The sequence below is a fragment of the Camarhynchus parvulus genome, chromosome 4 (genome assembly GCF_901933205.1).
Source record: "Camarhynchus parvulus chromosome 4, STF_HiC, whole genome shotgun sequence".
Lineage (NCBI taxonomy): Eukaryota > Metazoa > Chordata > Aves > Passeriformes > Thraupidae > Camarhynchus > Camarhynchus parvulus.
The window spans coordinates 48,783,044-48,797,802 of record NC_044574.1 but is presented as its reverse complement, the minus strand read 5'-3'; the positions used below and the strand labels follow the sequence as shown (position 1 = coordinate 48,797,802).

At 40.2% G+C, this 14,759-nt stretch overlaps 1 protein-coding gene across 3 annotated transcripts in view; it reads right to left on the bottom strand.

The window, feature by feature from the left end:
* Window positions 1–599: 599 nt before the first annotated feature.
* The window catches only part of CENPC (centromere protein C), a 28,359-nt gene continuing 14,199 nt past the window's right edge, over window positions 600–14,759 (bottom strand). The window contains exons 14-18 of one of the 3 annotated variants that reach the window (XM_030947986.1): window positions 12,988–13,086; window positions 12,548–12,702; window positions 12,039–12,129; window positions 10,557–10,626; window positions 600–954 (exon numbers count right to left, since the gene is read on the bottom strand). In XM_030947986.1, the coding sequence (XP_030803846.1) occupies window positions 912–954; window positions 10,557–10,626; window positions 12,039–12,129; window positions 12,548–12,702; window positions 12,988–13,086 (458 nt within the window). In that variant the 3' untranslated portion in view covers window positions 600–911. The remainder of the gene's footprint in view (window positions 955–10,556; window positions 10,627–12,038; window positions 12,130–12,547; window positions 12,703–12,987; window positions 13,087–14,759) is intronic. The other 2 variants (XM_030947984.1, XM_030947985.1) reach the window with 2 other exon arrangements.

Here is a 14,759-nt window from a genome sequence, read left to right as displayed (position 1 = left end):
TATGATTTACTAGAAAACCAAAATAATTCTGCGCCATTCCAACCAGATGTTTCTGTGTAAGTTTGGCAGGAACATCAGGGATTCAAATGCAACCAAAGCCACTGTCAACTGTTATTCAAATCTCACCTCCATTGCCATCTGAGGTTCAACAAGGCCAAGTGCTCAGAGATGACCTTCTCTCTCTCCAACCACCTGGAAGAAGCTGTAGCCTGGTGTGGCTTGGTCTCTTCTCCCAAGTAACAGGATGAGAGCAAATGATCTCAAGTTACACCAGTGGAAGTGTACACTGGGTATTAGGAAAAGTTTCTTCACTGAAAGGGTGGTCAGGCACTGAAACAGGCTGTCCAGGGACGTAGTACCACTGTCCCTGGCAGTATTTAAAAGACATGGTACTCAGGGACATGGTCTAGTGATGGACTTGGCAGGGCTGGGTTAATGGTTGAACTGGATGGTCCTAAAGGTCTTTTCCAACCTTAATGATTCTATGAAACTATCCTTTGAAAATTATTTTACTTTCAAACTTCCTCTGAATGTTTCAACAACTCCAAAGAAACAGTGAAACATTTCAGTTCACGACATCCTTGAAGCCACTCAAGGTAACTCACATATTTATTCACAAATATTTACAAGTCAAACTCATGCAATTATCTGCATTTTCAAAACCACATGAAATGCTAGAAAACTGATTCTAAAATTGTTTAAAAACAAAGAAATCAAAACTGATTTGCATTACTTAATATTTATTGATACAAAAGAAAATTCATAACAAACTATGTATTTACCATTTACACTGAAGAAAGATCTTTAAGATCAATGAAACAACACGCCCCTAAGACTGGGGTGTCCGATGAAAATGTTCAATGCTCTTTAGAACTCCTCTGCATTAGATGATCTTCAATTTGCAGGTAAAGTTATGGGGAAGAGGTGTCCATCAACACATTTCTTGCTCTTGCTCTAAATTATAAAAGAAATCCAGCAATTAGTTCAAATTAACACAGTTTAAAATAGGCCTACCTGTGCCATAATACTGGGGAGTTACAAAACAGTAAAGTGGAACAACTGCAAATTGTACTTACAGCAGCAAGGACATCACAACATTCACCTACTCCAGTGGCAAATCAATAAAAACATTAGTATTATTTCAATTATGCTCAAAAGAGCACATTAGCCTAATTTAATTTCACAAATAGCGGTCTCTAACAAATGTGTTCATCTGTGCAAAACCTGGAGCTGTCAAAGCCACACCTGGTTGTGGCACTGACACTTGCTCTCTGGGTATTTTCCTAAGCTATTTCAAATACAAAATATATCTTGTGAAGGACCAAGAGGCCTCAGTAGTTAATGTGCATGTGAGTTTCTTGTTATTTTTATAAAGATCTTGCGTGTATTTGAATTCCCTTTAACTTGGGTTTACACAAATGGTTCACAATCTCTGGTCCGCAGTTCCAAAGGTCACAAAAAGCTGCTGACAGTAGGGAAAATAACCAGGAAATAAAATGCTTGCTAAGAATAACAACTGATGCAATTCCCCACATCAAGTGACAGCTGAGTACTGCTACTCCACATGTAGAGTTATATGGCAAAAGCAGACACTTGATAGCCTGGACTATGCAAGATGCTGAATTTTCAACTGGTTTACAGCCCATGGCACAGAATAAAGAATGCTGTTAAGGCCTGCAGGTGAAAATAATAAGCCACTATCAAAATACAGTAAAATGTTTTGGGGTGTATGTGCAGAAAAGTGTTAGCTAATTCACCCAACCTGAGCAGTGGGCTTCTCATCAAACCAAGGTATGCGCCTGCCCTAGAGGGACTCCTTAGAGCCAAGACCAGAAAGGTGAGGTTAAAGCTGACCCTTGTGACTCTACTTAATGTGCCCGTTTTGTCCTTTGGTGTGCAGAAAGGGATGGCAGTGGTTCACTGTCTGGCAGCAGCTGGGGCTCAGGCACACCCCACACTCTGATGGCAATACTGGTGTGACATGGAAAAGACTGCTCTCCACGTGAGGGTTACAGAAATAAGGGTCTTCCCAACAAAAGCGTGAACTAAACTTATAGAAGAGCAGCTTCCATAGCACAGGTTGCAACTTCACAGGATGTCTGAGGTCAGAAGGGACCTCTGCAAGTCATTTGATCCAACACTTCTGCTCAAGCACGACCACCAAGAGCTGGCTGCCCTGGATTCAGATAAGCTCTTTCCCCTCACACAAGCTTGTGTTTCCTGATCTCTTCTGTACCTCTTGACCTCTCTGCAGTAACCACAGCAAGAAGAACGAGGATGCCAAGCGTGCACACCAACACTCTGATGTGCTTTGCAACACACACTCCCACCCACGGCACGAAGAATGGCAAAATGGAAATGATGGGATCTGAAATCTGTGGACAGAATTGTTCCACATGGAAGGCTATGTCACATGTGCTTGGCCAGGTCACAGCCCCATCCCCAAGAGAAATGTATGAAGCTGATCCTGAGGGGCCACCCAACACATCTCATTCAGTCTAGGCTCCTTAGACACTGCAGAAACACTAAAAACCAGGAAGATTACTTTCTCCTGGAATTTACCAGAAAAGTCAAGCAGCAAGAGGGTATGAGAGGGCACATGAGAGATCCACACCCCCACATGCAGCAGTGGGCACACCTCTGTGCAAAACCAGCTGGTGCCAGGCGGCATTCCCACTGGCAAGAGGAATGAAGATGTAAGAGCAGGTGAAGGCCTGGACTAGCCTGCCAACACAAAATCAGGGTATGGCGTGGTGCCTAAGTGATGGCAGACACACATCACGATTGTGCCAAGGCAAAGGAAGTCACCAGCACGCTGAATTAGTGCTCTAAGAGGAGCAAAAAGCACAATACTACGGTGCTCCAGGGTAAGTCTGGCCATGGGGAACAGTGCTAGGATGGATTCTTCCAGAACTGCAGAGCCAGCCTCAGCAGATGGACGAGGTTCAAGGGCAACCAAGTGGGCCTGAAGCAGTCTCAGTTCTGCTTCTGCAGCCAGGAAAACGGCAGATGATGACAATACTAAACACCTTGCCAGTGACATCCTAAGCCAACCTTCTTGGGATTAAAACTACACAAAAGTCCTTCAAAGAACAGAGGCCAAAGAAAGTTTGCATCACCTCTCTGAGGGCGAAAATTGGAAGCTGTGCCAGGCCCTGTACAAAACTTGCAGGAGAGGTAGCAAAGGAACCTTCAGGCACGAGAACACCTCTGAAATAATTCAAACACCTGCAACTGAGCTAAAAAATTATTCAATCCTTGCAAGTGGCAAAAAGACAGCAAAGAAAGCTTTGGTAAGGAAAATGCATCCAAATAGGGCAGGAAATTAGTTTAGGCAGCAAGACAAAAAATGAAGGAGCAGATTGAAACTTGATGAAACAGCTGAGCTGAAACAGCAGCAGGTGAATGCCTCATTCTGAAGCCTGTTCCAAGAAAAGGAAGAAAAAAAAGGAGACAAAAGTGAACTTGGGGCAGATACTTCAAGAAGACAACTGCCAACTTGCTTATAAAGACACAGTACATCACAGTGGCATAGTGTTTACATGGAATTTCATGAAAAAAAGGAAATTATTATCAACATTTCAATAAATACTTGAGGTGACCTCTCCACTGTAATTTCTGTAATAATCAAAGTTCCAGATATGAAAGGGGAAAAAAAGGGAACACTTACGCATATCTATAGCCCATGCTAAGTCAAATAAATTAAGAGAGGTTTTGTATTTCATTAGCATCACAGTTCAATGGAAATGAACAAGAAGGGATGCAGGAAATCTGGGGCTTGCACCTCATCTAAAAGCCTCAGCATCTCATCAGAGATTAGCTTTGCTAACTTAAAAAGTTCTTCAGAAGAAAATTTAAAATATTTTCACTTAAAACAATACCAGTGTTGTAGGTTCCTCCTCTTTTTTTTTCCAGCAAAACCCACAAATACATCATGCAGCATGAGTGCAGGACTGTGGGCTGACCCTGGCTGGATGCCAGGTGCCCACCAAAGCTGCTCAATCACTCTCTTCACTCAGCTGGACAGGGGAGAGGAAATACAAGGAAAGGCTCCTGGGTTGAGATGAGGACAGGGAGATCACTCACCCATTACTGTCACAGGCTGCAGGGGAATCTCAGCTCCAGTGCCTGGATCTCATCCCAGCTCCTTCTGCACTGATCTGGGTGTGGGCAGGGCTGTTTCTCTCACATATCCTTACTCCTCTCTTCTCTGGCAATAATTATTTCTGCACAGTAACATTTTTTCATTCTTAAATGTTACCACGGAGTAGTTATTGCCAACTCTGGTGGGCTCAGCCTTGGCCAGTGGCAGGTCGGCACTGGAGCAGTCTGGCATTGGCTCTGTCAGACACAGGGAAGCTGCTACTGGCTTCCCACAGAAGCCATCCCAGTAACCACCCCCCACCACTATCAAAACCTGGCCATACAAACCCAATACAAGGTCATAAGCAGCAGAAGCCATTTCATGACAAGGTAATGATTCTGTGAGCTTTAGTGGGGTGACCAACTGAACAAAATGAAGCTATTCTAAATTCTGATAGTTCACTCAGTGTAATTTGTCTGAAAGGTTAAACAGGATGCTATAATGGACTTTGTATGCCACAAAACGAAGAGGGAAATAAAGCAAACATTTAGTTTGTCTTTAAAACACAGTGGGGCTTTTTCACTATCTAAAATACTGTTCAAGTCTGGGAGCTGATAATTTATAGCTGTAGCAACCTCTCTGCTTTACCTGTGAATTACCTTAAAAGTGTGTAGTAGCGCTTAGCTGCTCATCAGGCAAATGTCTGCTTCTACTAAGAAAATCAGCCATAATAAAAGGCAGACAGCATTTGCTAGATGCAAAAAGGCCTCTGCAATTATCACTTAATTGTCCTTCATGGGCCAGTACTGGGAGTCTCATACTTTCCCCTTAAGGTTGCTCCCTTCTTCAGCACTTTTCTTAACTGTCTACTTAATTAGTCTTCCTTCCTGGGCTTAATTGTGAATTTGTTTTGATTAATTAGCCTCAGAGCTCACTTGGCACTAACTGAAATACAGGAGAAGTGCTCAGTTTCTTCGGTGAATAGGCTACTGCATCCTAGGGGAGCCCCCTCTTTGTCAGCAATAAAATTTCAAGTCCAGATAGTGTTTGAAAAAAACTTTTTTGTAATTAACATTCAATTCTTGTAATTACCCCCACTGTACTACAACACAAAAGTGTTGCTAACATAAAGAAAGGGTAAAATTCATTAAATTCAGGCCTCTTCTTAGGTGGATTATACATCATGCTCATTAGCTGAACCCTGTAGTTTTAGATAAGATGACACGATGTTCTTAAATGCAGGTGATCGGATCAATACTAGAATCCCAAACCAGGAGTGTGAGTTACCAGCAGAGACAGCTGTGTCCTTGTGGCACCAACACCAGAAAACCTTTCCCATATCCATCTTTTCAAAGTTATTGAGCTTCACTGAAAATGCTTTGCATAACCTAGACCAGTAAGTCTGTAATACCTCTGAGCACTAACATAGAGCTCTTCCTGACGTTCACACCTCTCCTATCACTCCTTTCCCCTCCCTCTTTACAGCACACTGACTCCAGAAGACACCCTCACAGCATTACCATGCATCTGCCATCTTGGTCAATTCTCATTTCAGACAGATACTGAAAACACAGGAAAAGGCATCTTTAAACACCATCACAGTAAAAAAATTTAATAAGCTAAATGAAATAATGTGTGTTAACAGATATCATACCCATTTAATAAACTTCCTAAATATTTGTCAAGAGTACTGGAATTCTTCAGTTTTCAAATTTAAAAGTCCTTACTTATCAAGCTGCAAAGAGAAATAAAAAAATCTTATTCTAGATATTAAAATTTATTTCTGTGAACATTTTTAGAGTTGCATCTCAACATATGTAACTTGGCTTTTGTTCCCAGCTCTCTCAATTACTGCTGATAGAAAGCAATGAATTAAAATACTGAAAAATAGAGATACCCACTAGGATATCAGTATGTATCCTCCAGGAACAGTAAGTGTATCTCACATTTTGTCTCCTTCAAGACAAAGTAAACACTTTGTTTCTTCCAGCTCCGGGTTTCAATCACTGTTGCTCTTGTGCTCCAAACAGGACTGCAGAAGGAGTGCAAAGTACCTGTGGTTTAACAACCCTTTGTGTTGTACGTTTACTTGGGCACAGAAGCTCAAATGAAGCAGATCAGAACAGGAGCTTTATGAGTGGGCTTAAAAACACAGAGCAGCTCTGCAGACAAACCTTTTAACATATTTGTTTCCTAATGATCTGCAGCCCACTGTTCTGACTGATAATCAACCATGTTTTCATCTTAGAACTGGACAACAGGACTCACTTTGGTCGTCAAATCCTAACTGAAGCTCATCCATGCAACCCAAAAAGTTTGCCTTTGAGATCTCTTCGGACTGTATTTGTGAACGCCTGTGAAGCAACAGGATTCCACCAAGGAAATGTACCAGCTTGGAAGAACTAAGATACTCAATTACAACAGCTGTCAATACCATTAAAGAGGCATGGCCCATGCTCTTCAGTTAGATGTATCACCTGCAATCAATCACCACTTAAAGTAAATCCTGTATTACAAAAGACATCATGCAGAGTCTATACAGCAGTAGAAATACAAGAAATATTCCTTCATGCTGAAATGTCTTTTCAACTGTTATGAAATGGGGAAATAGCTCTTTAGGTTTATTGCATTCCGCAAATGTTAATTTAAAATCATCTGCAGATAACCAATTTAGTTGTGCACTTGCAAAATAGAAGATGCTGTACATGTGCCTCAACAGTTTGTTTTATTGGTCCTGTTTATTTTGTCTGTAATTACTTAGCTCACAATCTCATATTTTAGATTTACAGAGCTGTACAAATATGGATGTGCATACACATCTGACTGTTATGCAATCACTCTTCTGCTAATTTAAGCTTCAAAAAGCTTTGTTTAAAAAACAGGAACAGCTTTCCAACCAAATAAAACTACAAAAAGATAGATTTGCAAAAGAACCTACTAACCTATAATTTTTTGAAGGGAGCCACAGCTTTGAAAGCTGTGGCTTTTTATTGTGTCATGACTTCTCAGTTAAGCCTCTTAAAAGAAGCCCCTGGATGTTACCATAGTACCTGCTATAGAATACATGAACCTATTAACATATGTATCTTGGCTTTTGTTTCCAGCTCCCTCAATTACTGCTGATAGAAAGCAATGAATTAAAATACTGAAAAACAGGGATACCCACTAGGATATCAGTATGTATCCTCCAGGAACAGTAAGTGTATCTCACATTTTGTCTCCTTCAAGACAAAGATCCCAACTTCACTCCACAACAGGTAACACTAGTTAACCAACTTCAGCCTAGCTCCACAAACACCTGGCTAAACCATAGTAGCCAGTGGAAGTGAGATTACTCAGCAGAGCAGAAAACAGGCTGGCAAAAAGAATCACACATTTCCAGGAAGAACACTAACTTGTCACATTTCAGAAAAGGCTTATTTCTTTCCAATATCCTATTTGGCCTGCTGTACACAAAAATGTAGGAAGCAGGGACCAAACCAAGACCAGGCAGAGGTGAAACATCAGCTGCTGCTTCTGACTAGCGACTGATTATTGATTGACACACTGCAGAATTCAGCAGCCATAGGAGTCCTGGCACTCAGAAGATTCTCCTGCACCTCCTCACACTATATTTAGGCTAATGACACAGCAGCAAATTTCTAACAAGTGCCAAGTTGAACAAAAAAATCTGAAATGCAATCCAGACCAACAGTGAACAACCCAAGTCCTGCTGTGTCCTAATGTTTTAAAGAACGATTTTGTGCAAGTGGCTGCAAGAAGTACAACATCCATGTAACTGAATGAACTTAGCAACCTTCAGTAGTTAAGTCCTACTGTGAATGGCAACTGATTTACATTTCCTTGCAAGAGAATTCAACTAAATTTATCTCCACCTCTAACACACTGATCTTCCTGACTTTCAAAAACCAGACCCTAATGAACACAGAGACCAGCAAAGGACTAAGGGCTGTGCTTGAAGCCCCATCTACTGACAAATAATAGAATTGTTGCTAAACCAGAGCAATATTCCAGAGAACATCCCTTGACAAACCTGATATTGCTTCTTTTAAAAAGCAAACCACAAACATATTTAGATGTAGTTCAGCTACAAAATGTTCACTGCAAACTACACAGGACATTTCCCTCAAAAAACCAACCAGCCAGAGCGCAACAAAGCCATCCAGCCTAAAAAGTGACATACTTTACCAAATCTGCCCTGTTCTCCTTGATACTCCCAGCCATAGAATTAGGAAAACACAAACAGGCATGCTGACCTGAAACCTGCACTTGAACATCTGCACTTTCCAGCCTGTGTCAGGAAAATTAAACCTGCCTTAGAAAGCATCCTGAAGAACCATTTCTCTTGACTCAAAAGAAAATCCCCCACGATCTTGCTGCCAAGTTGCAGGTGGCAAAGACACATCTGTGCCTGGCATGACATTGTCATCACTTCTCATTCCAGCTCACCAAACGAAAACACATCCCTGGAAAGCAACAGCCTGCTGAGCTCTGCCACAGCATCCTCCCACACTCTCCTTTAGGACCACAAGCCCTGTAAGTCCATACATGTAAGCTACCTACACTAACCCCTTAAGTATCCATCCTTCTGCTACCCAATCTGCAGACACGTAACACAGAAAAGAATCTGCAGGGCATTTTTGTTCAGAACTCCCTGGCTATTAACACAACTGAAAAGTTTTCTTGTTCTCATTTTTAACTGGAACCAATTTGCTGCTGTGATCAGAGACCATCACATCCATGGCCTGACTGCTGGGAGACCTGCTTGAGTTAGAAGCAGAGTCTTAGGTTTAATCCTAGCCCTGTACTTTTTCCAAGTGGCAAAGTTCCAGATCTCTGTAGGCCTGAGGAGCTGAAAGACTTAAAAACTAAACGTTTTAGTGGGTGGGATCCCCTCAAGCAGTGAGACAGCATGTGTGCCCATCTGGTAGCTGGTATGGCTCCAGCACAGGAAGGACATTATTTGAATCTTGCTGACCTTGAAGAGACCAACCCAAGCCCAAAATTTAGAAAAGCTGCCAACATCAAATTTATACCTAGTGACTAAATGACTTTTTTCTTGTTTAACTCTTAAACTGCTTACAAAAGTTGAAAAAAAGGACTTTCTGCGTAGTCTGAACTCTGACAGTAAAGTTTGTTTCAAGACAGACACGTTCCTGTTTCATCTTCTCAGAGCTACATGTGACTTAGCCGTGAAAGAAAAGACAGCACACAACTTTTACCAAGTATTTCCACTGTCAGTCTACATATGCACTAACCATAGGAACTACTGCTTGAAAGAGAATGACAAAGTATTAGCTCAAATTCCCCAATCCAAAGGATCTTTCACAGAGGCATGATAATCTTGGTGTCCAAGACCTCTCACAGACACAGGAAATTAGCTGAGAGCTGAAAGCCAATTCCTCTTTCCTACTTTAATGCTATACTCTAGAGTTAGCATAAAGATCATGGCCAAGACTGGTTACAAGGTTAGTGCTCAATCCTCAAGTCCTTAAGAGTTCACGATTCCAATTCAATTTTCCTTATCTCCTTCTCTTCAAGGATAGCAATGACCAGAGAGAGAAAGCAGCATATGAGAAGAGCTGTAGTTTATCCTTATCTTCAGCCAGAAGGAAACTCTTAAGAGCTTGGGAGACAAATGCTATGTATACCATCTGCTGTCTAGACTTGGCTTCTGGAGTATACAGTATAATTACAGCTTTCCCAAAGGTCCTCATTATTATCCAGAACACAGCAAGCAAATCAAAAGGAGATATTAAAGTAATACATTTGGCAATGACCTATCACTGTTACACAAAATAAAGCTATCAACAATATTCAGAGCTAATCAGGCCATAGCTTCCACACAAAAGACACAACTGATAAGCTCCTACTTAAGAGCTCCTATTTTCCTATTCAGATTTGAGGCACTAATCATCCAGCTGCCAGACAAGGAAGGGTTGCCTGTCGTTAACATATGAGAAAGCAGCTGGACCCCAGCACAGCAGCCTTGCAGCAGCCCATCTAGACAACAATTACTGGAATGCAAACAGCAGGTTTGTCATTTAAACAGAGATTATTCTAAGCAGGTTGTACCAGGCAGTCGTTAAGACTATCTATCAGATGTTAGCTGAGGATGCAAACGTTTTTTCAAGTGTTAAGCATCTTTAGGGAGATTAAGCATATTGATACAATTTGGAACAACAAATACACCCACATATTTCATACTTTTATCTTTCTGTCACTGGATGGCACAAGAACAGCAACTGATTCTGAGCAAGGCCCTTCAGTATGTCATTTCAGTTTGACAGCAAACTACCAACATTCTTCTGGGTTTTTTCCCTCAACTCTTCTTATCTTGATTTCAGCCGCTCTGTATTAATTTGTAATGTTAGGGTGGGCCTACTCAAACATTTTTGTATGTAAAAGGACTTCAGAACATACAAAAATTTGACAAGTGTTTAAGCAAACTTCTTTGCAGAAAGTTCTTCACCTGTCTTTGAGTTGTGTGAAGAGAAGAACACTTTCTTCATTCAGAAGATTACGTATGTTATATCCATTTCCTACAAAGAAAAACAGAGTAAGTTTTCCTTAGGATCCACTGGCAATTTTTTAAGTCCTCTCCTGTCAGCCAAGTATAATTCCATTTAATATATTTTAACAGAAGGTATATTAGCTCTTAATCTAGGATGCCACTCTTACAGGCAGGTCAGTGCATTTCAAAGAGATGACAAGGAATACACCTAATGTCATTTACTTTCATCTGTGCTTAGAAGATTTTTACTGAGAAGAATGTAACAAGCATGAGCTCTCAGCTCTCAAAACCCACAATAAAACTTTAAGGTGACTGAATTTACTTTAATTTATTCCTACAGAAACTATCAATAAAAACTGCACATGGAAACTTATCTGCAGATCTTCACTTGAGTTTTGCACACTAACATGACCACAAAACAGAATTATCTAATAGGCCCCGAACACTGGGAATGAACAATATCCTCACATTCATATACGGCCACACAGTGAATTACAGGGATCACCTGCCACAAACATTGCATTGCCCATCCAGCCATACTGAGAGCAGCCATCAGGAAGCAGGGAAGAATGAAGTGTAGATCCTTATGGTCATACAAAACTTTCAGCATTTTATAAAATCTGCTTTCCCAAAAAGCAAATGACAAAATTGTCTCTGCAGACCCACTACACTTTTAAGATTGTAACACCAAAAAACAGCTTCAAAGCACCAGGCATTAACTGAGCAATGACTGTTCGGTCAGGACACTGTGCTGAAAAGTTAACAGGGAAAAAATGGGCTAATTCCTCATTTTTTGAAGATAAGCCTCTTCACAAGAAAGCTGTACAAAAGCTCTCTACAGCTTCATGTACAGCCTGCTTTAACACTACTACGAATGTCCAGACTAGCATCTTAACCCACTGATGAACAGCCTCCCATATGGAATTCATGCCACTTTTATATCAGAAGGACAAAATCAGGTCTTTAAATTCTCAAGAAAACATATGCAGTTACAACCTATTCAACAAGATAGTTGAACCTTCTATATACGAGCACAAAGCACAAAATGGTGAACTGATCCAAATGGATTTTCATAATTTTACATAGGAAAAAAGCAGCAAGCATATGGTGACAGAAACAATTATATTAATTACTAGTAACATTAGGCTGTCTGTGATGTTTCCTCAACACTACAGCTAGTGACAGAACCAGAAAACCAAGAGAAATTTACCCTTAGAACTTGGCAGCGTCATCAAAACTTTGAGGCCAACTCACATAAACAAGAGGTATGTGTATCCCTGCATTCAACCATTAGATCATCAACCCGTGTCCAGTGTTGTGGCACATTCCATTCTTCCTCATCCCGTACTGTACCATTGTCTATTCAGTCATTCTGTTTGGATTTGATTCCTAGCATGCAGATTTAGTCTCCTACACCTCCCAACAAACACACACACTCACCTGCTGGAACATAGAAGCAGTCCCCTGCAGTCAGGTAATACGATGTGTTATGTAATGTCACAATAACTTTGCCATGGATAATATGGAAAGCCTTAATGGAAGCCAAAGGGTTCTAAGGTTAGCACCATTTAAAGAAGATATCCAAGAAAACTCTTGCACACACATAACAAAGATAAAAACCCAAATCAGCCAGCAGAGCTGCAATCTCTTTTCCCCATACTGATGAAAAATAAGATGTTCAAAAGGGGGATGGGGTCCAATTTTATTTTGCTGATATTTCTATCTTGCCTGCAAGATTCACAAAGTAGGAGTAGATGGACATACAGATTTAATACAAAGCAAAGCAGGGCAATATGCATGCAAAGAACCTTCAGTAAACAATTCATTAATGTTCATTTGTTTTCGGGGGCGGGGCAGACCTCTCAACTTCGTATGTTATTTCCAACCACCCCAACAGATCTTCTGTTTACAAAGTCCATTTCATAAAAACTTTTAAAAAGCACACTTACTATTGTATCCATGTCGACAAACTGGTGCCCCTTTTCTTTATATGGTTTCAGAATCAATCTACCAGTTGCAAATAGAGACGTATTCAAATTTTTGTGTATTTCTACTGCTTCATCTTTGAAGAAGTAAGTTTGACTGTCTGCAGTGTTTATACAATCTACAAAAAATGTCCAGGAGATTAACATTAATGCTACCACATAATTAGTCTTGTTACAAGCTTAGTGCAATACGTATTGTTTCAGTGCAACACCTCCAAAAGCCAGACTCAACATTTAGCTGAAAAATTAGGACACTTCTTATGTCTGTCTCCCTCAAAACTTTCTCCAGAAGAGAAATGAATATTTCAGATCCTCACCTTTTTATGCACAATGTGGCATGAACTTTTTTTTTTCTCGTAAGTCTACATAATTCAGAAGTCCCTTGGTCCCATCCATCAACTCACCTAGATGCACTTCATTATTTGTAACTGGGTCCAGTACAATGACTGGCTTAGACGCATCAGCTAGGCTGTGGTCCAAACTTGCAGGTATCTCTCCTCTATCTGAGGATACAAAGAAACCAAAACAAGACCAAAAAAGTAATCAATATAGATTTCAAGAAGTTAATAATTTAACCACAACTTTTCCACAATTCCAATGTCACACATTAAGTACTTAAATTTCCTTTAATAAGTGACTAAATAGACTGAACACCCTTCCTTCAAATAAAGAAAACCACCCATAACAATTCTTTGAAAATGTCTTTTTCATTGGAATAATTTCTGTGTGTTACAGATGAACATTCTCTAAATCCTAAGGAATTTCCTGGGGAAATGCCAACTATTTATCCTATGCTATTAACATACAGTATTTATTCAAAACTAAACTCTATGTTTCGAGAGAAGTGTTTTTCTAGCAACAGATGCTGAGAGAATATGAAATACGTGATGAAGAGTGAAGAACAGGTGGTTTTGCTCAACCTATTGTTGATAGGCATCGGGGGACTTAAGAGAGAAAGCATTCAAAGATAAGCACACGTCCAATTTTCCTTTTCTCAAGAAATAACATTACAGGAATCTCACTCTAAGTTGTAAATCTGAGAACTATTGCTATAATAAAAAGGACCTTTCCAGAGAAAGAAATATCCTAAGAGCTGATGACAACACTATACTTTTCAAACAGAAAAGAGATGCTTTAGAATGTTCATGGTAGAATAAATACCCCAAAGCTCTCTTGCAGAATTCTCTTAAGCAGACAATTTTAGCTCTACAGTGCACAAGAAATTTCTTTAAACACAGACAGAAGAAGCATGCTAAAGGCAAGGTATAGCACTTTGTAGGCACTCATGGCAGCTTAAATACTCTTACAGTAAGACAGGGGGAAGAAGAAAGTTACTGTGTTTGAACAGCTTTGTTCCAACATAATCATCTCTCTATAAAAAGAAGCAGCAATAGGTACAACGCTATAGCTACAAAAACAGATTTTTTATTGTATCAGTAACATTTAAGAATTTGTGCTAGAAATTTTACGTGGTTGACAGGCCTTACATGCATCACTAAGACTCAAGGATGTAAGTGACAGACTATCTCTGAGGATGAATGTCTGTCACAGAGGAAATCAATCACTTCTGGAAGACAGTTCAAAGGCACTTGAAGCAACCAATAGTTCTCGTAAGCTACAATATGAACAGTCACTACCAGCTCAGGCTCTCATGGGCTGCAAGTGATTTATATTACAACATAAACTGTACTTAGATCAAATATTGATCTACACCAGGGTCCTATCTCCTATCAGTGGCCCAAAGCAGGTACTCCTTCCATTCCTCAATATGCCATAATAATATACTCAATATAATATATTCAATGGAATACTTTCCACCTCTAACCTGGGGCTCCCACACTTTATTTAGATCTATTAAAGCTCCTGTTAACATATCTGGTTCTTGCCTTGAAACTACATAAATACTTTTATGCATAATATTCTGGGCAGGAAGCACACAGTGAGAATGGCCACCTTATTTTGCTGAATAACCCAGCTCTCACTGTCTTCCTTCCATACCTTCTAGTTCTTGTGTTTAAAAAAACAAGCAGAAAACCCCAACAAGACCATTTACTTCTATTTCCCTTCTCTGTGTCACTCATGATTTCAGAGGTGTTTTTAGACCTCTTCCTTAGAGGCCTCCATAGTACTCTCTTCAGGGCTGAGGAGAATTCACTACAGGAAGTCCTTTTACATT